The sequence below is a fragment of the Oryctolagus cuniculus genome, chromosome 8, assembly GCF_964237555.1.
Source record: "Oryctolagus cuniculus chromosome 8, mOryCun1.1, whole genome shotgun sequence".
Classification (NCBI taxonomy): domain Eukaryota; kingdom Metazoa; phylum Chordata; class Mammalia; order Lagomorpha; family Leporidae; genus Oryctolagus; species Oryctolagus cuniculus.
This window is the reverse complement of record NC_091439.1, coordinates 42051551-42069366: the sequence shown is the minus strand read 5'-3', so window position 1 is coordinate 42069366 and position 17816 is coordinate 42051551. Positions and strand designations below refer to the sequence as shown.

The following is a 17816-nucleotide window of genomic DNA, read 5'->3' as shown; positions in this document are numbered from 1 at the left end:
CTTGTACAGATATCACACCCTTACTTTTCCTTAAAGGATTCCATTGGGCTAACGGCACCTTCTGCGGCTCGTACTACCAACCTGCTAACCTAACGTTAAAGTACTATAACACATCCCATAAAGCTGAAGGCAGGGTCAATTCTCCTGTGTGCCTGAGCACGCCTTTTCTTTGGTATGTTTGTCAAGACATTAATGGGACTTGTTTTTCAGGAAATCTGACTAACTGCTGGGATGGGAACCACACGGCTATCGTGGTTCGCATTCCAACTTGGGTCCCGGTACGGGTACTGGTACGTGAGCAGGACTTTGCAGTCACCCTCCACAACCGGAGAGACTTCGGTGCCACCGCCATCGTTGTAGCCGTTATTGCAGCCTTGCCAGCCAGCGCGGTGGCCATTGGTATGGCAGTCTCTCAGGCTTCCACCCTATCCACACTGGATAACATTACCAAGGACACGGCCATGGCGCTGGAACATCAACAAGAAATGGACCTACACCTGTATACCGGCCTCTGAATGCTAAATCAGCGTGTAGATGTTATGCAGGAAGAGCTGGACTTATTGGGGGCTCTTGCGGGCATGCCATGCTTACTTCAATCCGTGTCCACTTGTGTTACTCCCTTTAAGCAGCAGAATTTTCTCATTTAGCCAATGACTCTAAAGCTTCAGGAAAAATGATAAATACTACATGGAATAGCAATTTCACTCTGCTGTTAGATAAACTGCGACGTGATATATTATGGTTAAGGGAAACCTCTCCTTCTGGTACAACTATATGGTCACCCTTTGCGACCCTAGGATCCTGGTTCGGCAAATCCTGGAACACGGCTAAAAAATGGGTGGCCATCGGGGCCCTGTTTATTGTGGTACTCTTGTTTGGTTCTGGATTACTTCGCCTCCTGATCTCCATTATATGCCGCCATAGGCAAATGCAGCTGGTGGTTAAACAAGCCATGTTAGCGATGCACAAACAATACCCCATGACTAACCCCCAAGCTGGAGTGTGGCTTAGCATGTTGGAATGGTAGTCAAAGATGGGTAAGTTCTGAGAGGCATGCCAAGCAACCTAAGACAGGGTGGAGGGGCATGCTCCCTGCCGACCCCATGACGGGTATGCCAGTATTGCGATCCTGGTCGCCTAAGACAGACACGTTTCCACGCCATCAATTTAAAATAAAGAAGGGGGAGATGTCGGGGAATAATCCATGGCGGTATTGCTAGGCGGAGGTTTTAATTTTCAGTTTTGACGGGGGGGGGGGGCTTTCCTACGGGTGGGGCTCTCCAGAGGCAGAGGGATCGAGGTCGCGGTAAACAACAAGATGGCGGCAGGACCCCCGCAGTGAGTCTGCCTGCCTGCCTGCTGCGTGACACCTCACCTGATTGGCCGAACGACGCATGCCTTTCACGTGAACAGAGACTGGATTGGTGTGCCCGATGCATGGACTCTAGCTTGCTCCTGATTGGTCGCATTTTGTATATAAGCCACGGGTGTAAGGAGGAAGCTCTCTTTCTCTCCTCTCCTTTCCTCCTCCCTCTGTCACATTTATTTTCTCTAATAAAAAGTCTACTGAAGACGGATAAACGTCGTTCATTCTTTCCTCACCCGAGAAACCGTCGTCGCGGGCCCTGGGTTGAGTCTGCTGGCCAGACTCCCCGAGACGCTCGCGGCATGTTCATGGAATGGAAGAATCAATATCACCAAAATGTTCATACTACCAAAAGCAATTTACATATTCAATACAATACCAATCAAAATACCAAAGACATTCTTCTTGGATCTAAAAAAAAGATGCTGAAATTCATTTGGAAACACAGGAGACCTTGAATAGCTAAAACAATCTTATACAACAAAAATAAAGCCTGAGGCATCACAATAACAGATTTCAAGACATACTACAAGGCAGTTATAATCAAAACAGCATGGTTCTGGTACAAAAACAGATGGACAGACCAATGGAACAGAATAGAAACACCATAAATCAACCCACGCATCTACAACCAACTTTTCTTTGACAGAGGAGCTAAAATCAATCCCTGAAGTAAGGACAGTCTCTTCAACAAATGATGCTGGGAAAACTAGATTTCCACATGAATAAGTATGAAGCAAGACCCTACCTTACACAAAATCCTTTCAAAATGGATTAAAGATATATATCTATGACCTGGTATCATCAAATCATTAGAGAAGTTTGTGGAAACCCTGCAAGACATTGGCATAGGCAAAGGGTTCTTGGAAAAGAACCCAGTGGCACAATCAAAGCCAAAATTTACAAATGGGATTACATCAAGTTGAGAAGCTTCTGCTCTGCAAAAGAAACACTCAGCAGAGTGAAGAAGCAACCAACAGAATGTGAGAAATTACTTGCAAACTGTGCAACTGATAAAGGATTAATAACCATAATATATGAAGATATAAAGAAATTTGAACCACAAAACAAACAAACCAGTTAAGATATGGGCAAAGAACTTAAAAAGGCATTTTTCAGAAGAGGAAATCCAGATGGCCAATAGACACATGAAAAATGCCCAGGATCAGTAGCTGACAAAGAAATGCAAGTCAAAACTATAATGAGGTTTCACCTTACCCCATTAGAATGACTTTATACAGAAATTAACAAACAACAAATGCTGGAAAGGATGAGGGGGAAAAGGTACCCTAATCCACTGTTGGTGGAAATGTAAACTGGTACAGCCACTGTGGAAGACAGTATGGAGATACCTCAAATCTGAATATAGACCTACTGTATGTCCCAGCCATCCCACTCCTGGAAATTTACCCAAGGGAAATGAAATCAAGATATAAAAGGGTTATCTGTACTCCCATGTTTATTGCAGCTCAGTTCACAATAGCCAAGATATGGAATCAACCCAAATGACCATCAACTGAAGACTGGATCAAGAAATTATAGCATATATACACCATGGAATACTACACAGTGGTAAGAAATGAAATACTGTTGTTTGCAACAAAATTGATGAAACTGGAAAACATCATACCTAGTGAAATAAGCCAGTCCCAAAAAGATAAATACCATATACTCTCCTGGATCTGTGAAAACTAATAGAGCACCTAAAAAGCAATGTATAGAAGTGAAATTCAAGATAGGATGTCTTTGAACAGCCTTTTTTTAACATTTATTTAATAAATATAAATTTCAAAAGTACAACTTGTGGATTATAGCAGCTTTTCCCCCCCATATCCACCCTCCCACCTGCAACCATCCCATCTCCCACTCCACCTCCCATCCTATTCTTCATCAAGATTCATTTTCAATTATTTTTATATACAGAAGATCAATTTAGTATATATTAAGTAAATATTTCAACAGTTTGCACGCACACAGAAACACAAAGTGTAAAGTACTGTTTGAGTACTAGTTATAGCATTAATTCACATAGTACAACACATTAAGGACAGAGATCCTACATGGGGAGTAAGTACACAGTGACTCCTGTCGTTGACTTAACAATTGACACTCTTGTTTATGACATCAGTAATCACCCGAGGCTCTTGTCATGAGCTGCCAAGGCTATGGAAGCCTCTTGAGTTCGCCAACTCCTATCTTATTTAGACAAGGCCATAGTCAAAGTGGAAGCTCTCTCCTCCCTTCAGAGGAAGTCAGAGGAAGGTATCTCCTTCTTTGATGGCCCATTCTTTCCATTGGGATCTCACTCACAGAGATCTTTCATTTAGGTGGTTTGTTTCTTTTTTTTTTTTTTTTTTTTTTTTTTTTGCCAGAGTGTCTTGGCTTTCCATGCCTGAAATACTCTCATGGGCTTTTTAGCCAGATCTGAATGCCTTAAGGGCTGATTCTGAGGCCAGAGTGCTGGTTAGGACATCTGCCATTCTATGAGTCTGCTGTGTATCCCACTTCCCATGTTGGATTGTTCTCTCCTTTTTAATTCTATCAGTTAGTATTAGCAGACACTAGTCTTGTTTATGTGATCCCTTTGACAATTAATTCTATTATTATGATTGATTATGAACTGAAACTGATCACTTTGGCTAGTGAGATGGCGTTGGTCCATGCCACCTTGATGGGATTGAATTGGAATCCCCTGGCATGTTTCTAACTCTCCCATTAGGGGTAAGTCTGATTGAGCATGTGCAGAACTGTGCATCTCCTCCCTTTCTTATTCCCACTGCACAGCCCTTGTCTCGACTATTCAGAAAGCTTTTTTTTTTCCTTTCATACTGTTTGTTGAACTCTTTACTTAGTATAGAGTTAATCGTATGTGTATAAAGTTAGTTGAAAATAGATCTTAGTAAAATATAAGAATGGGAATAGGAGAGGCAGGAGGAAAAGGGGTGGTAGGGTGGGTATGGTGGGGAGAATCACTATATTCCTAAAGTTGTATTTATGAAAAGCCTGAAGTTTGTATTCCTTAAATAAAAGGTTTCTGGGGGAAAAAATTCTCAAAAACTGTCCTTGAGAAGGCCAGCTAAAGGTATAAAGTAATCCAGCCCACCCCAGTCAACATGACCAGAGGATTGGATTTATAACTGCAAAATAAATGTAACTCCAACCAGGTCCTTTTTGCCTGGCTGGAAGATAATATGCAGCTGGGCCTTTCCTTTGTTCTCCTTGGTCCCTATGCCCCTTTTATCTCCCCTTTGTCCTTTTAGAAGTTCTCTTACTAACTTACAAATGAAAAAGAACACTTTTAAAAGTTTTTTCTCCCCTGCCCCCATGCTAGCTTTTTAAATAAACCTGTACCCTTACATCTAAAAAAAAAGGAAAGGAAAAGAGAGGAGAGGAGAAGAGAGGAGAAGGGAGGGGTAGGGGAGTTGAGGGAAGAGAAGGGAAAGAGGAAGGGAAGAAGGAAGGGGACATGCAGGAACTGATGGTCAGGATAAATATTACAGCCCCCTGGCAATTTTGTTTGCTTAAAATTATGTCTAAATGTGAGCAAAAAAAGAATGATCCAACAAAAGTGGCTAGTTTTCTAAGTTCACAATTGACAACAAATTTCCTCTGGTGCCAGGGGATCCTTGGCATTTCTTACTGAAGCACATAGCTCATGAAGGGCACTGAAGATGGTGATGTGAAAAGAGTCCCATCTTACTGCCATGGAGAGGAAAGAGAACCCCAAACAAAATAGAAAATTCCCTCGTGCTCCCTCTCACTCAGTCTCTCTCCACCCTCCCTAGGCAATCATCCCTCTAATTTCTGTCACCACAAGTTCGTTTTGTCAGTTCTGAACTTTATATAAATGAATTGATATAGTATATTGTCCTATGTCTGGTCGCTCTTGCTTAACATACTGTTACTTCAGTCTATCTGCTGGAGCTCAGGGATGATACCCCTGAGTGCGGTGGTTTGACATGGTGGACTGAAGAAAATCTCAGAACTGAGTCTCTGACCTCCTTCACCCCTTCTCTGATCCTGATTCTGATCATCATCTCTGATCTTCTTTCTGGAAGTGCAAGGAGTGGCCTTCTCTGAAGTTCTCTTATCTGACTTGAGGGAAGATAGCTTCTCAGAATGAATGCAGTTGCTAGGAAATCTATCCGGGAAGGATGAACCACCAGAGAAGAGCCTGGAAATCAAAGGCCACGCTTAAGAGTCTGGGGGGACTTTGCACATATGTGTGTCTTATATAAACCTATGAGTAAATGTAGCTGCTACTTCTGAATTCTCTTTCCTCAGCCTCAAATTTTACCACTTTGATATAATGTGCTGAATATTCTCAGCAACCAAAAATTGTTGCCCATAAATATTTCTTGTGAGTGAGCTGATTTATTCTCATCTATTATATCCCTTTTAGTAGAATTTATACCTCTTTGGGAAATCAGTTGAAGCAAAAACATCTTCTTGCTAGACTGGGGCCATTCCTAGTAGAAGAGGCCAGATGGTGAAATCCATGTTTCTCAGAAGCCATCTTAACCTCGTGTGTGTGAGGGGTACCATACTTCATTCCTATTGCTCCCGGACTCGCGGAAGAATGACACTGGTCCCTGCACTGTTCTCTTTCCCCGGCCCTTCCCGGGTTTGCTGCCAATCCCTCCCCCCCACCCCTGCGGAGGGGCGGCACACCGCCGGCCGGCTCTCTCAGGGGTTCCTCAGATGTTCCTCCTGCATGTTGTCTCTCTCCTCCTTTATAGTCCTCTTCCACCAATCCCAACTCTGCTGGTGTTCTCTCCCCACGCGCTGAGCACGCTGCTCTCCTCCAATCAAGGGCAGGATCAGCTCCTGCAGCTTGTTAGTCGAATTGGTGAGGCAGCTGTGTGGAAGTTGTTTACTCCCTCTCAGCGCCATATGGTGGGAGATCAGATGCATAGAGTTAGTCTTAGCAGTTCCAGTAGTTTAGTCTAGTCTCGGTAATCTCAGTATTTGTCCTCAGCATTTATTTGTCCACAGTCTTAGTACTTATTTGTCTCCCAGGTGATGGGCCCTGTCATGTTATGGGAGACAGGCCCTGCTCCCCACAATTCCTGATACATTTGGGTTTCTGTGTTTGCATTGAACTCCAGGTTTTCTTTGTTGGCTCTCAGTCTGGTCAGATGCTATGTTCTTGAGAAGTGGGGACCTACTTGTTACCAGAATGGCATCCCAGAGAGGAAACAGTGTTAATGAAGTATTCAATTAATATAAGACATGATTTATACCTGAAAAAAAAGACTTTGAAATTGCTCCAGAACTTGCCAATATGTGGTAGTCTTTCTGATATAGTTGTATGGCCTTCAGTTACAGTTCCCCAGTGCTCCACAATCTTGAAATCTTTCATGGGTTTAGTGTGTGGAGGGCAGGGGTGCTAAGTGGCTGTTCAAATCTTTTGTTTATTAAAAAATACTGGGATATGGGCAGGCATTTGGTGCAGCAGTAAAGATACCATATGGGGTACCACATCCCATAGTTTAATGCCTGGTTCATGTCCCTACTCTGCTTTGAAATAAAGCTTCCTGCTAATTCACACCCTGTAAGGTTATGGCTCAAGTTCTTGGGTTCCTACCACCCACATGGGGGACCCAGGTAGAGTTCCTGGCTCCTGGCTTCAGACCCGTACTTAGCTGTTGCAGGCATTTGGGGAGTGAACTAGCAGATGGAGTATTCTGTGCGTCTCTGTCCCTGTCTCCTTTCTCTCTCTCTTTCTCTCTGCCTTCCAAATAAATATATTTGTAAAATTTGGTTTATTATATTCTTATATTTATTGTAGAATGTTTTTTAGATAAAATTCCTTGGTCAAACACAAATACTAAGAATATTTTCTCTCAGTCTGGGACTTGCCTTTTCATGTTCCTAGAGGTTTCTTTTGTTGAGCAAAATCTTTTCATTTTGATGAAGTGTGATTAATGTATTCTTTTATGATTACTGCTTTTTGTGTCCAAGAAATCTTTGCCTGCCAATATATATATACTCTTGTGTTTTCTATGAGAAGTTTTATATTTTAACTGTAGGCTTATGGTTGACCTCAAATTATTTTATATGTGATATGAGATAGAGATTGAGATTGATTTTTTTTTTTTTTTGGTGTTCATTTGGTTTTTGTTAGCACCATAAACTTTTCATTCTCCACAAATTGTTTAATTTCCAAGTAGTTGGGGCTTATCTAGATTTTTATTAGTAATGATTTCTAATTTAATATGGTAAAAAATCATTATCTAAGATTTCAAGGAGCCAGTGTTATGGCACAGTGGGTTAAGCTGTCACTCGAGACACTAGCATCTCATATTGGAGTGCCAGTTCAAGTCTGGCTGCTTTGATTCCAATCCAACTCACTATTAATGCACCTAGGAAGGCAGAAGAAGATGGCACAAGTACTTGGGACTCCTTCCACAACATGGAAGACCTAGATGGAGTTCCATGCTGCTGTCTGTTGCAGCCATTTAGGGAGTAAACCAGTAGATGAAAGATCTTTCTCCCTGTGTCTCTCTATCTCTGTCACACTGCCTTTAAAATAAATAAAATGAATCTTTAAATAACAGATTTTGAAATATATTTTGATTTACTTTAAGGCTGAGAATATGGCCTATCTTGGTGATTGTTACCTTTGCATTTATAAATAATTTGTATTTTGAAGTTGTGACGTGTAGTGTTCTATAAATAATAATTAGATCAAGTTGTTTAATAGTTCTGTCAATTACTGAGAGAGAGAGGTGCATTAAAATCTGCAAGCATAACTGGACTTACCTACTTGTCCCTTTAGTTTTGTCAGCATTTGCTTCATGTATTTTGAAATTGTATTAGCTACACACACATTTATTATTGCTTTGTCTTCCTGATAAAATGATTCCTTAATATGAGATGCTCATCTCTTTCACTAGTAATACTTCTTGCTTAGAAGTCTGCTTTGTCTGAGATTAACAGTGACACATAATTTTTACTTACTTATATCTATCATGTATCTTTGTCTATTCCATTACTTTGAATCCATCTATAGGTTTTTGCACTTAAAAGTATGTCCATTTTAGACAACATATAACATTTTCTTATATTTTTATGCAGTCTCTCTCTCTCTCTACTTTTTAATTGAGAGTTCATTTCATCTTTATTTAATGTAATTAGTTATATGATTGGATCTAAATCCATCATTTTCCTATGTGTTTTTTCTTTGTCCTTTCTGCTTTTTTCTCTATGTTTCTTCCTGCCTGCCTTTGTTTGGGTAAACTAAGTATGTTTAGTCTTCCATTTTAATTCACATAATTGTTGGCTATTCCTCTTTTTAAAACAAATCTTTTCTTAAAGATGTATTTATTTTAGAGACCCTGTTTTCCTTTAAATTCTTTAGCACATTTGTCATAGCTGCTTTAAAGTTGTTGTCTGCCAGTACTGTAAATTGATCCCTTGGTATTTGTGGGGCATTTATTCCAGGGCCTAATACAGATACCAAAATCCCAGGATGCTCAAACCTCCTATATAAAATGATATATTATTTGCATATAACCTATGCATGTTGTCCCGTATACTTTAAATCACCTCTAGTTACTTTTAATACCTAGTGCAATGTAAATGTCATGAAAATCATTGTTATACTGTACTGTTTAGGGAATTGTACAAGAAAAACTGTGCATGTCCAGTACAATTGTAATTTTTTAAAGAATATTTTTAATTGGCCATTGATTGATTCCATGGCCAAAAAGAACTAAAGAATTTGGATTATCCTGGAGTCTGTTTCTTTTGAGTGCTTTTTCTCTTAACTTTGGATCACATTTTCCTATTTCTTTACATGTCTACTAATTTCTTGTAAACTGATATTATATATGATCCCTTCTAGAGGCTGCATAATGTCATCCTTTAGAGAACATTGATATTTGTTATAGCAGGCATTTAAATTGCTGGCTCAACACCTCAATTTGTGAAGGCTTAAGCTTACATTCTGTTAGAACAAGTTTGTTTTTGTTTTGTGCTTATCCTTGGGGTGAATTCCAAAGTCTTTCTTGCTGTAGCCTAGCTTCTTTTGGAACTTACGTGGAAAGTACAAGGTTTTTACCAAGTCCTTCTAACTCATTTGAATCGTATGCCACCTCTGTCTCCACTCAAGTGAACTTCCTGCCCAGCCTTTCAAATCCAGCTGGCCACTGGGCTCCTTGAAGCATGCACAGTTCAGAGTCTGCCAAAGGACTCATATCAGTGGATGTGCAGATTTAGAGGCTTCCAGTTCAAATGTCCTCCTTCAGCTCCCATCTACTGTCAGCCCAAACTGTCATCTGGCACTTTAAATCAATACACTGGACTCTTTGGCTTGAATTTTTTTTTGATTTTTTTTTTGATTTTTTATTCCCACCCCATAACGTCCCTCCCACCCGCAACCCTCCCCTTTCCCACTCCCTCTCCCCTTCCATTCACATGAGGATTCATTTTCGATTCTCTTTATATACAGAAGATCAGTTTAGTATACATTAAGTAAAGATTTCAACAGTTTGCTCCCACACAGAAACATAAAGTGAAAAATAATAGATGATTTTTTAAATGATGATGAAATCAGATCAGACCTATTGTCATGTTTAATCCCAGTGAGAGTCAAGTTGGGAATTGATAATTTCTTCTCTTTTTTTTTTTTTTTTTTTTTACAGAAGATCAGTTTAGTATACATTAAGTAAAGATTTCAACAGTTTGCACCCCCATAGGAACACAAAGTGAAATATACTGTTTGAGTACTCGTTATAGCATTAAGTCTCAATGTACAGCACATTAAGGACAGAGATCCTACATGAGGAGTAAGTGCACAGTGACTCCTGTTGTTGACTTTACAAATTGACACTCCTGTTAATGGCATCAGTAATCTCCCTATGCACCAGTCATGAGTTTCCAAGGCTATGGAAGCCCCTTGAGTTCTCCGACTCTTATCTTGTTTAGACAAGGTCATAGTCAAAGTGGAGGTTCTCTCCTCCCTTCAGAGAAAGGTACCTCCTTCTTTGAAGACCTGTTCTTTCCACTGGGATCTCACTCACAGAGATCTTTCATTTAGTTTTTTTTTGTTTTTTTTTGTTTGTTTGTTTGTTTGTTTTTTTTGCCAGAGTGTCTTGGCTTTCCATGCCTGAAATACTCTCATGGGCTTTTCACTTTGCTTAAATTTTGGTTGCCCTACATTTCATGGATAGCAGAGAGCTGCCAAAGTAAAACTATATAACGGAAGACCTTACCCAGTTATTTCAAGGATCAAATCCTCTGCACTTTTTACCTACTTTTGGTGGTTCTCACTGAATTAGAAATGATGGGTTTTTATATTTTATGAGAAGTCTATCATTATTATCTATGGGTGGTTGGTATAAGAAAAGCTACTCTTCCATTGCCAGAACAAATGCCTTCCTATACTATTTTTAATGTTCACCTATCACAAAATGTCACATTGTACTGTAATTATGAATTTTAATTGTGCATTTCTCCCCCCAGACTTTGAATTCTTTGGGCATGCTCTACTTTATTCAAGTTCACTTGTCCTCAATAAATGTCGATTGTATAAAATAAGCCTAATAAAATTAACAAGTTTGATGAATGGTGTCAGGAAGGACCTGCCTCTTTAGCGACTCTCAGGAGAAACACTGGTCAATTATTAAAATGAAACTCTGATTTGAAACAGCAGAGATGGTGGCCATGACCCTCTTCATTCTTGCTGGAGAGAATAGGGAGAAAGAATAAAATATAAATCCAGCCCAAATATACATTTCCCTGTTGTGTGGAGTAGCAGTAGATTCCAAATCAGATAAATGGAGGTCATTGCCCCAGCTTCTGTTAGTTCTGATATAGTACCAATCAGTACTTGACAAAATGACAATTCCTGATTCTCAAAGGAAATATAAACAAGTAATTGTGGGATCTCTGAACCTTTTACTCAACATAACTCTTCCACATGTTCTGCCATTTGTATGGTGATGTTGCCTTACTGCAGGTTGTCTATGTGAGAAATGGACTCTATGCCTGTGTCAGTAACCTGCAAGTATTCACTCTACCATCAAGAGGCTTTGTACCCTAACCAGGCTTGTTTTTCGAAGGTGGGAGGAAATTCTATGTTCTTGTTTTCTAGAGATGATTAGCCGGAGATAAGCACAGCTAGAAGCAGTTTCACACTTCAGTTTCCTTTAAGTCACTTTTCAGCAGGATGGGAATACTATCTCTTTTATAAAAGTCATTTTTAAAATGATTTTAAAGCATGGATATTGAGGAGGCTAAAAATTTATGATTTATAACTGAAGAGTTATGAATGACAAAAATACAATTGGAACTACCTTAAGTTAAAAGGGATTTATTGGCTCAGATAATTAGGTTAATGGTGAACCTTCAGTCTCTCTCTCTCACTCTGCTTTTCTTTATGTACAGAAAGAGCTCCCCATTGAAGGGTGCAAAATGGAAATTCAATAAGGAGCTCCAGTGATTGCTTCCCCCAGAAAAAAAAAAAAAACAATTTTAACAGCTATTCACACACCAAGCCATTTCTACAAGAGCTGAGAAAGCCAGTAAAATAGTGACAGAACAGCATAAACCAACAGAGGAAGAGGACAGACACACTGCTGTGGCCACCGACACTGACAGCTACAGTTTCTGCCTCACCTGTTTCCAGATGGGAATGTCATCTTGCTGAAAAAAAAGGTAAGAAGGCATTGCCACCCTCTCTGGCAATATGGAATAGCAGCCATGGCTCCAAGGAATTCCATAGTCCTTGTTGACGATAAATCCAGCCTGGAATGACATTCCTGTATTCTAGCAGGGAAGACAACTCCAAAGGTCAACTGGGCAGGGTGGCCCCAGAGCCCAGACCCACAAAGCACTCTCTACTGTGCAGTAGACAATGATGACAGGGTAGCTGGGATACACAGCCCTTAGGACTCTGGAAATAAGGAGGCACATCTCATCAGAATTAGGGACCATACTGTTTCCCACTGACTACCCTCCCCAGACCACTTGAAAAATAGTAGGTTGTAACTGGGTTCCCCTGTACCTGCCAAGTCTGACTACAAAGTCTCAGAGGTGCTGAAGTATAAGCCTTAGGCACTCCACTTAGCCCAGAAGCAACTTGACTCTCTGTGCTGAGCCTAACATAGTACAACACTATGGTTTGTTGGGATATCTGGCCCACAGGTTCTGCACTTGACACAGGCCTGGTGTGCCACTCAGGGTTCCAGACTCCATCTCCTTCCACAAAAGCTGTCAGAGTTTGCACTTGATCTTAGCCAAAAGGCCAAGAAGCAGTGTCAGAGTTTAAATACTGCTGTTGATTCGATGCTTAGGCCTGAGGTAACTGCACACAACCCAACCCAGTAAACATCACACAGACAGAAGCACAAGGCAGATTGTCCTGCTGTTATAGGGTCAAAGTTACTCTCACATATCCGACTCACTCAGACAGCATCTGTGGGCCCTAACTCTTCCACTCAACATTGTTACAACTCTTGAAAGAAAGAAATACCAGGTTACTTTTAAAGGAACTCCAATCATATTGATAGCAGATTTCTCAACAGAAACCCTAAAGGCTAGGAGAAAATGAAGAGATGTGGTCCAAATTCTAAAAGAAAAAAACTGCCAACACAGAATGCATTATGCAGTGAAGCTTTCATTCATAAATGAGGGTGAAATAAAGACCTTTTAAGAAAAGTAAGCCCCAAATGGTAGAGTTAGAAACGTGCCAGGGTATTCCAATTCAATCCCATCAAGGTGGCATGGACCAATGCCATCTCACTAACCAAAGTGATCAGTTTCAGTTCACAATTGATCATGATAGGATTAAGAGTCAAAGGGATCACATAAACAAGACTAGTGTCTGCTAATACTAACTGATAGAATTAAAAAGGAGAGAACAATCCAACATGGGAAGTGGGATACACAGCAGACTCATAGAATGGCAGGTGTCCTAAATAGCACTCTGGCGTCAGAATCAGCCCTTAAGGCATTTGGAACTGGCTGAAGAGCCCATGAGAGTATTTCAGGCATGGAAAGCCAAGACACTCTGGCAAAAAAAAAAAAAAAAAAAAAAAAAAAAAAAAAACCTAAATGAAAGATCTCTGTGAGTGAGATCCCAGTGGAAAGAATGGGCCATCAAAGAAGGAGATACCTTCCTCTGAAGGGAGGAGAGAACTTCCACTTTGACTATGGCCTTGTCTAAATAAGATAGGAGTTGGCGAACTCAAGAGGCTTCCATAGCCTTGGCAGCTCATGACAAGAGCCTCGGGTGATTACTGATGTCATAAACAAGAGTGTCAATTGTTAAGTCAACGACAGGAGTCACTGTGTACTTACTCCCCATGTAGGATCTCTGTCCTTAATGTGTTGTACTATGTGAATTAATGCTATAACTAGTACTCAAACAGTACTTTACACTTTGTGTTTCTGTGTGCATGCAAACTGTTGAAATATTTACTTAATATATACTAAATTGATCTTCTGTATATAAAGATAATTGAAAATGAATCTTGATGTGAATGGAATGGGAGAGGGAGCGGGAGATTGGAGGGTTGCAGGTGGGAGGGAAGTTATGGGGTGAAAAAGCCACTGTAATCCAAAAGCTATACTTTTGAAATTTATATTTATTAAATGAAAGTTAAAAAAAGAAAAAAAGAAAAGTAAAAATTGAAATAATTTGTCACCACCCAAGCCAGCCTTATAAATGATGCTTAAGGATGTACTACCTACAGAAACAGAGAAAGGCAACCAGCATGATGAAATAGTGTGAAGGCAGAAAACCTCCTAGTGAAAAAGCAAAGGGATTCAAAACAAACAATAGGAATCTTTGTAGAAAAATGGCAAGAGCAAGTTATCAATAATAACCAATTCATCAATAATAACCTTTAATGTAAATGGACTAAAATTCCTAATTAATAGATATAGACTGGCTGAATGGATTTTAAAATAAAAGCAAGACCCAACTGTATGCTGCCGATAAAAAACACACTTCACCAATAAATATACACACAGACCAAATGGAAAGGATGGAAACAGATATCTCATGCAAATGGAAATCAAAAGCAAGCACAAGTAGTTATGCTCATATAACACAAAATAGACTTTAAGACAAAACCTGTTAAAAGACACAAAGTTGATCACTATGTAATGATTGAGCAATCAATTCAACAAGAAGATTTGACTACTGTAAATTTATTTGCACCCAACACTGGGGCACCCAGTTTTAAATGACAAAGCTTAATGGATCTAAAGGAAGACAAAAGCTCCAATATAATAATACTTGGGGACTTTCATCAGATCAACCAGACAAAAATCAAAAAAGGAATAACAGAGCTCATGTGCACTATAGACCAAATGGACCTAATGAGCACCTACAGAACATTCCATCACCCAGCAGCAGAATACACAGTCTTCATTAGTGCATGGAACATTCTCTAGAATAGGCCATATACTAGGCTATAAAACCAGTTTCAGCAAGTTAAAAAGAAATGAAATCATATATCTTCTGACCACAATCAAATGAAACTGAAAATTAACAACAAAAGAAATTCTAGAAATTATGAAAACTGAGCAATATGCTCCTGAATGAACTGAGGGTTGTAGAAGAAATAAAAAGACATCAAAAATTTTCTTGAAGCTAACAAAGATGAAAATACAATATATGAAAATTTATGGGAGATAGACAAAGCAGTGTTAGGAGTAAAGTTTATAGCAGTAAGTGCTTACATCAAAAAACTGCAAAGCTATCAAATAATCTAACAGTGCATCTCAAGGACCTAGAAAAACATGAACAAATCAAATCCCAAATTAGTTTAAGGAAAGAAATAATAAAAAATTAGAGAAGAAATAAAGCAAATTAGATATCAAAAAACTAAGCAAGATATCAATGAAATTAAGAGCTAGTTTTTTTTTTTTTTGAAAAAACTAACAAAACTGATGAACCATTGGCTCAATTACCAAGAAAAACAGGGAGAAGACTCAAATTAATAAAATCAGGGATGAAAAGGAATTACAGTTGATACCACAGAAGCACAAAGAATCATTAGGAATTATTATGAACAATTATATGCCAACAAATTGGAAACTCTAGAAGAAATAAGCAGATTTTGGAAACATATAATTTACCAAAATTGAGACACAAAGAGATAGAAAACCTGAATAGACCAATAACCAAGGCTGAGATTGAATCAATAATAAAGAGCCTCCCAACAAAGCAAAGCCCAAGACCAAATAGCTTCACTACTGAATTCTACCCAACTTTTAAGGAAGAACTAACACCAATTCTTCTCACACTATTCAAAACTATTGAAAGGGAGGGAACCCTTCTGAACTCATCCTTTGAGGTAGGCATTAGCTTCATTCCAAAACTAGACAAAGATAGACCAAAGAGTTACAGACCAGTGAACTTAGATGCAGAAATCCTCAGCAAAATACTAGCATTTGAATCAAACAGCACATCAAAAAAATCATTTACCCAGGCCAAATTTTGTTTATTCCAGGGATGTAGGTATGGTTCAACTTATAAAACCAATAAACATGACACATAACATCAATAAAATGAATGATAAATAGCATATTATTATCTCAATAGATGCAGAGGAAGCATTTGCTAAAATACAGCACTTTTATAGTAAAAAAACACTTTTGGCTGGCACCATAGCTCACTTGGCTAATCCTCTGCCTATGGCACCGGCACCCCAGGTTCTAGTCCCTGTTGGGGTGCCAGATTCTGTCCTGGTTGCTCCTCTTCCAGTCCAGCTCTCTGCTGTGGCCCAGGAAGGCAGTGGAGGATGGCCCAAGTGCTTGGGCCCTGCACCAACATGGGAAACCAGGAGAAGCACCTGGCTCCTGGCTTCAGATTGGCGTGGCATGCCAGCCATAGTATCCATTTCGGGGGTGAACCAACGGAAAAGGAAGGCCTTTCGCTCTGTCTCTCTCTCTCTCACTGTCTAGCTCTGCCTGTCCAAAAAAAAAAAAAAAAAAAAAACAACTTTTAAAAAGTAGGTATAGAAGGAACATACCTCAACACCATGGCAATACTTTAAAAAGCTACATCCAGCATCATATTTAATGGGGGAAAGGTGGAAGCATCTCCACTAAGATCCAGAACCAGACAATGTTCACTGTCACCACTATTATTCGATATAGTTCTGGAAGTTTTAGCCAGAGCCATTAGGCAAATACTAACGATGTTATGTTCAGAAAAAACTTACAAGATTAGTCCTGTTCATAGTAGCTACAAAAAAAAATTTAACTACCTTGAGATAAATTTAATTAGTGATATGAAAGAGCTCTGCAATGAAAATTACAAAGCAATAATGAAAGAAATAAGACACAAAATTGGAAAAATCTTCTATGTTCATGAATTGGAAGAATTAATACCATGAAAATGTCCATACTACCCAAAACAATTTACAGATTCAATGCAATCCCAATAAAGATTCCAAGGACATTCTTCACAGATCTAGAAAAAAAACAACCCTAAAATTCATATGGATACACAAAAGTGTACAAATAGCCAAAGCAACTTAAACAATAAAAACAAAGAAGCATCACAATACCAGATTTCAAGATATATGATTGGTCTATTCTAATCAAAACAACTGGGTACTGGCATAAAAATAGACATGTAGACCAATGGAACAAAATAGAAACTCAAGAAATTAGCCCACACATCTACAACCAACTAATGTTTGACAAATCTTAGAGAAAGAACAGTCTCCTCAACAAATGATATTGGGAAAATTGGATTTCTTACATGTACAAGTTTGAAACAAGACCCCTACCTTATACCCTTTGCAAAAATCAACTCAAAATGGAACAAAGATCTAAACCTAAGAACTGAAACCATCAAACTGCTAGAGGAAAACACAGGGGAAACAGTACAAGACATTAGCTTATACAAAGATTTCTTCAGTAAAATCCCAAAAGCACAGGTTATAAAAGAAAAAATAGACAAATGGAATTACTTAAAGCTAAGACACTTCTGCACAGCAAAGGAAAAAAACTGTATAAAGTGAAGAGACAATCAATAGAATAGGAGAAAATATTTGTAAACTATGCATCCAACAAATGATTAATATCCAGAATATATAAGTATCTCAAGAAGCAACAACCAAAAAAATCCCAATCCAGTTAAGAAATGGTCAAAGGATATGAACAGACATTTTTCAAAGGATATAATTCAAATGGCAACAGACACATGTAAAAATGCTCAGGATCACTAGCCATCAGGGAAACACCACAATGAGGTATCACCTCACTCCAGTAAGAATGGCTATTATCCAAAAGTCAAAAAATAAAAAATAACTGGCAAGACAATGGGGAAAAAACTGGTACCCTAGTAAACTGTTAGTGAGAATGCAAATTGGTACAACCATCATGGAGAAGAGTGTGGACTTTCCTCAGAAAACTAAAAGTAGATCTCTATTACCCAGCTATCCCACTCCTGGGAATATATCCAAAGGAAGTGAAATCAGCG

At 39.1% G+C, this 17816-nt stretch overlaps 1 protein-coding gene across 1 annotated transcript in view; it reads right to left on the bottom strand.

The window, feature by feature from the left end:
* Positions 1–886: 886 nt before the first annotated feature.
* IL21 (interleukin 21) overlaps positions 887–17816 on the bottom strand; it is a 39696-nt gene continuing 22766 nt past the window's right edge. Inside the window, exon 5 of the mRNA XM_051819844.2 lies at positions 887–934. Coding sequence (XP_051675804.2) covers positions 887–934 — 48 coding nt within the window. The remainder of the gene's footprint in view (positions 935–17816) is intronic.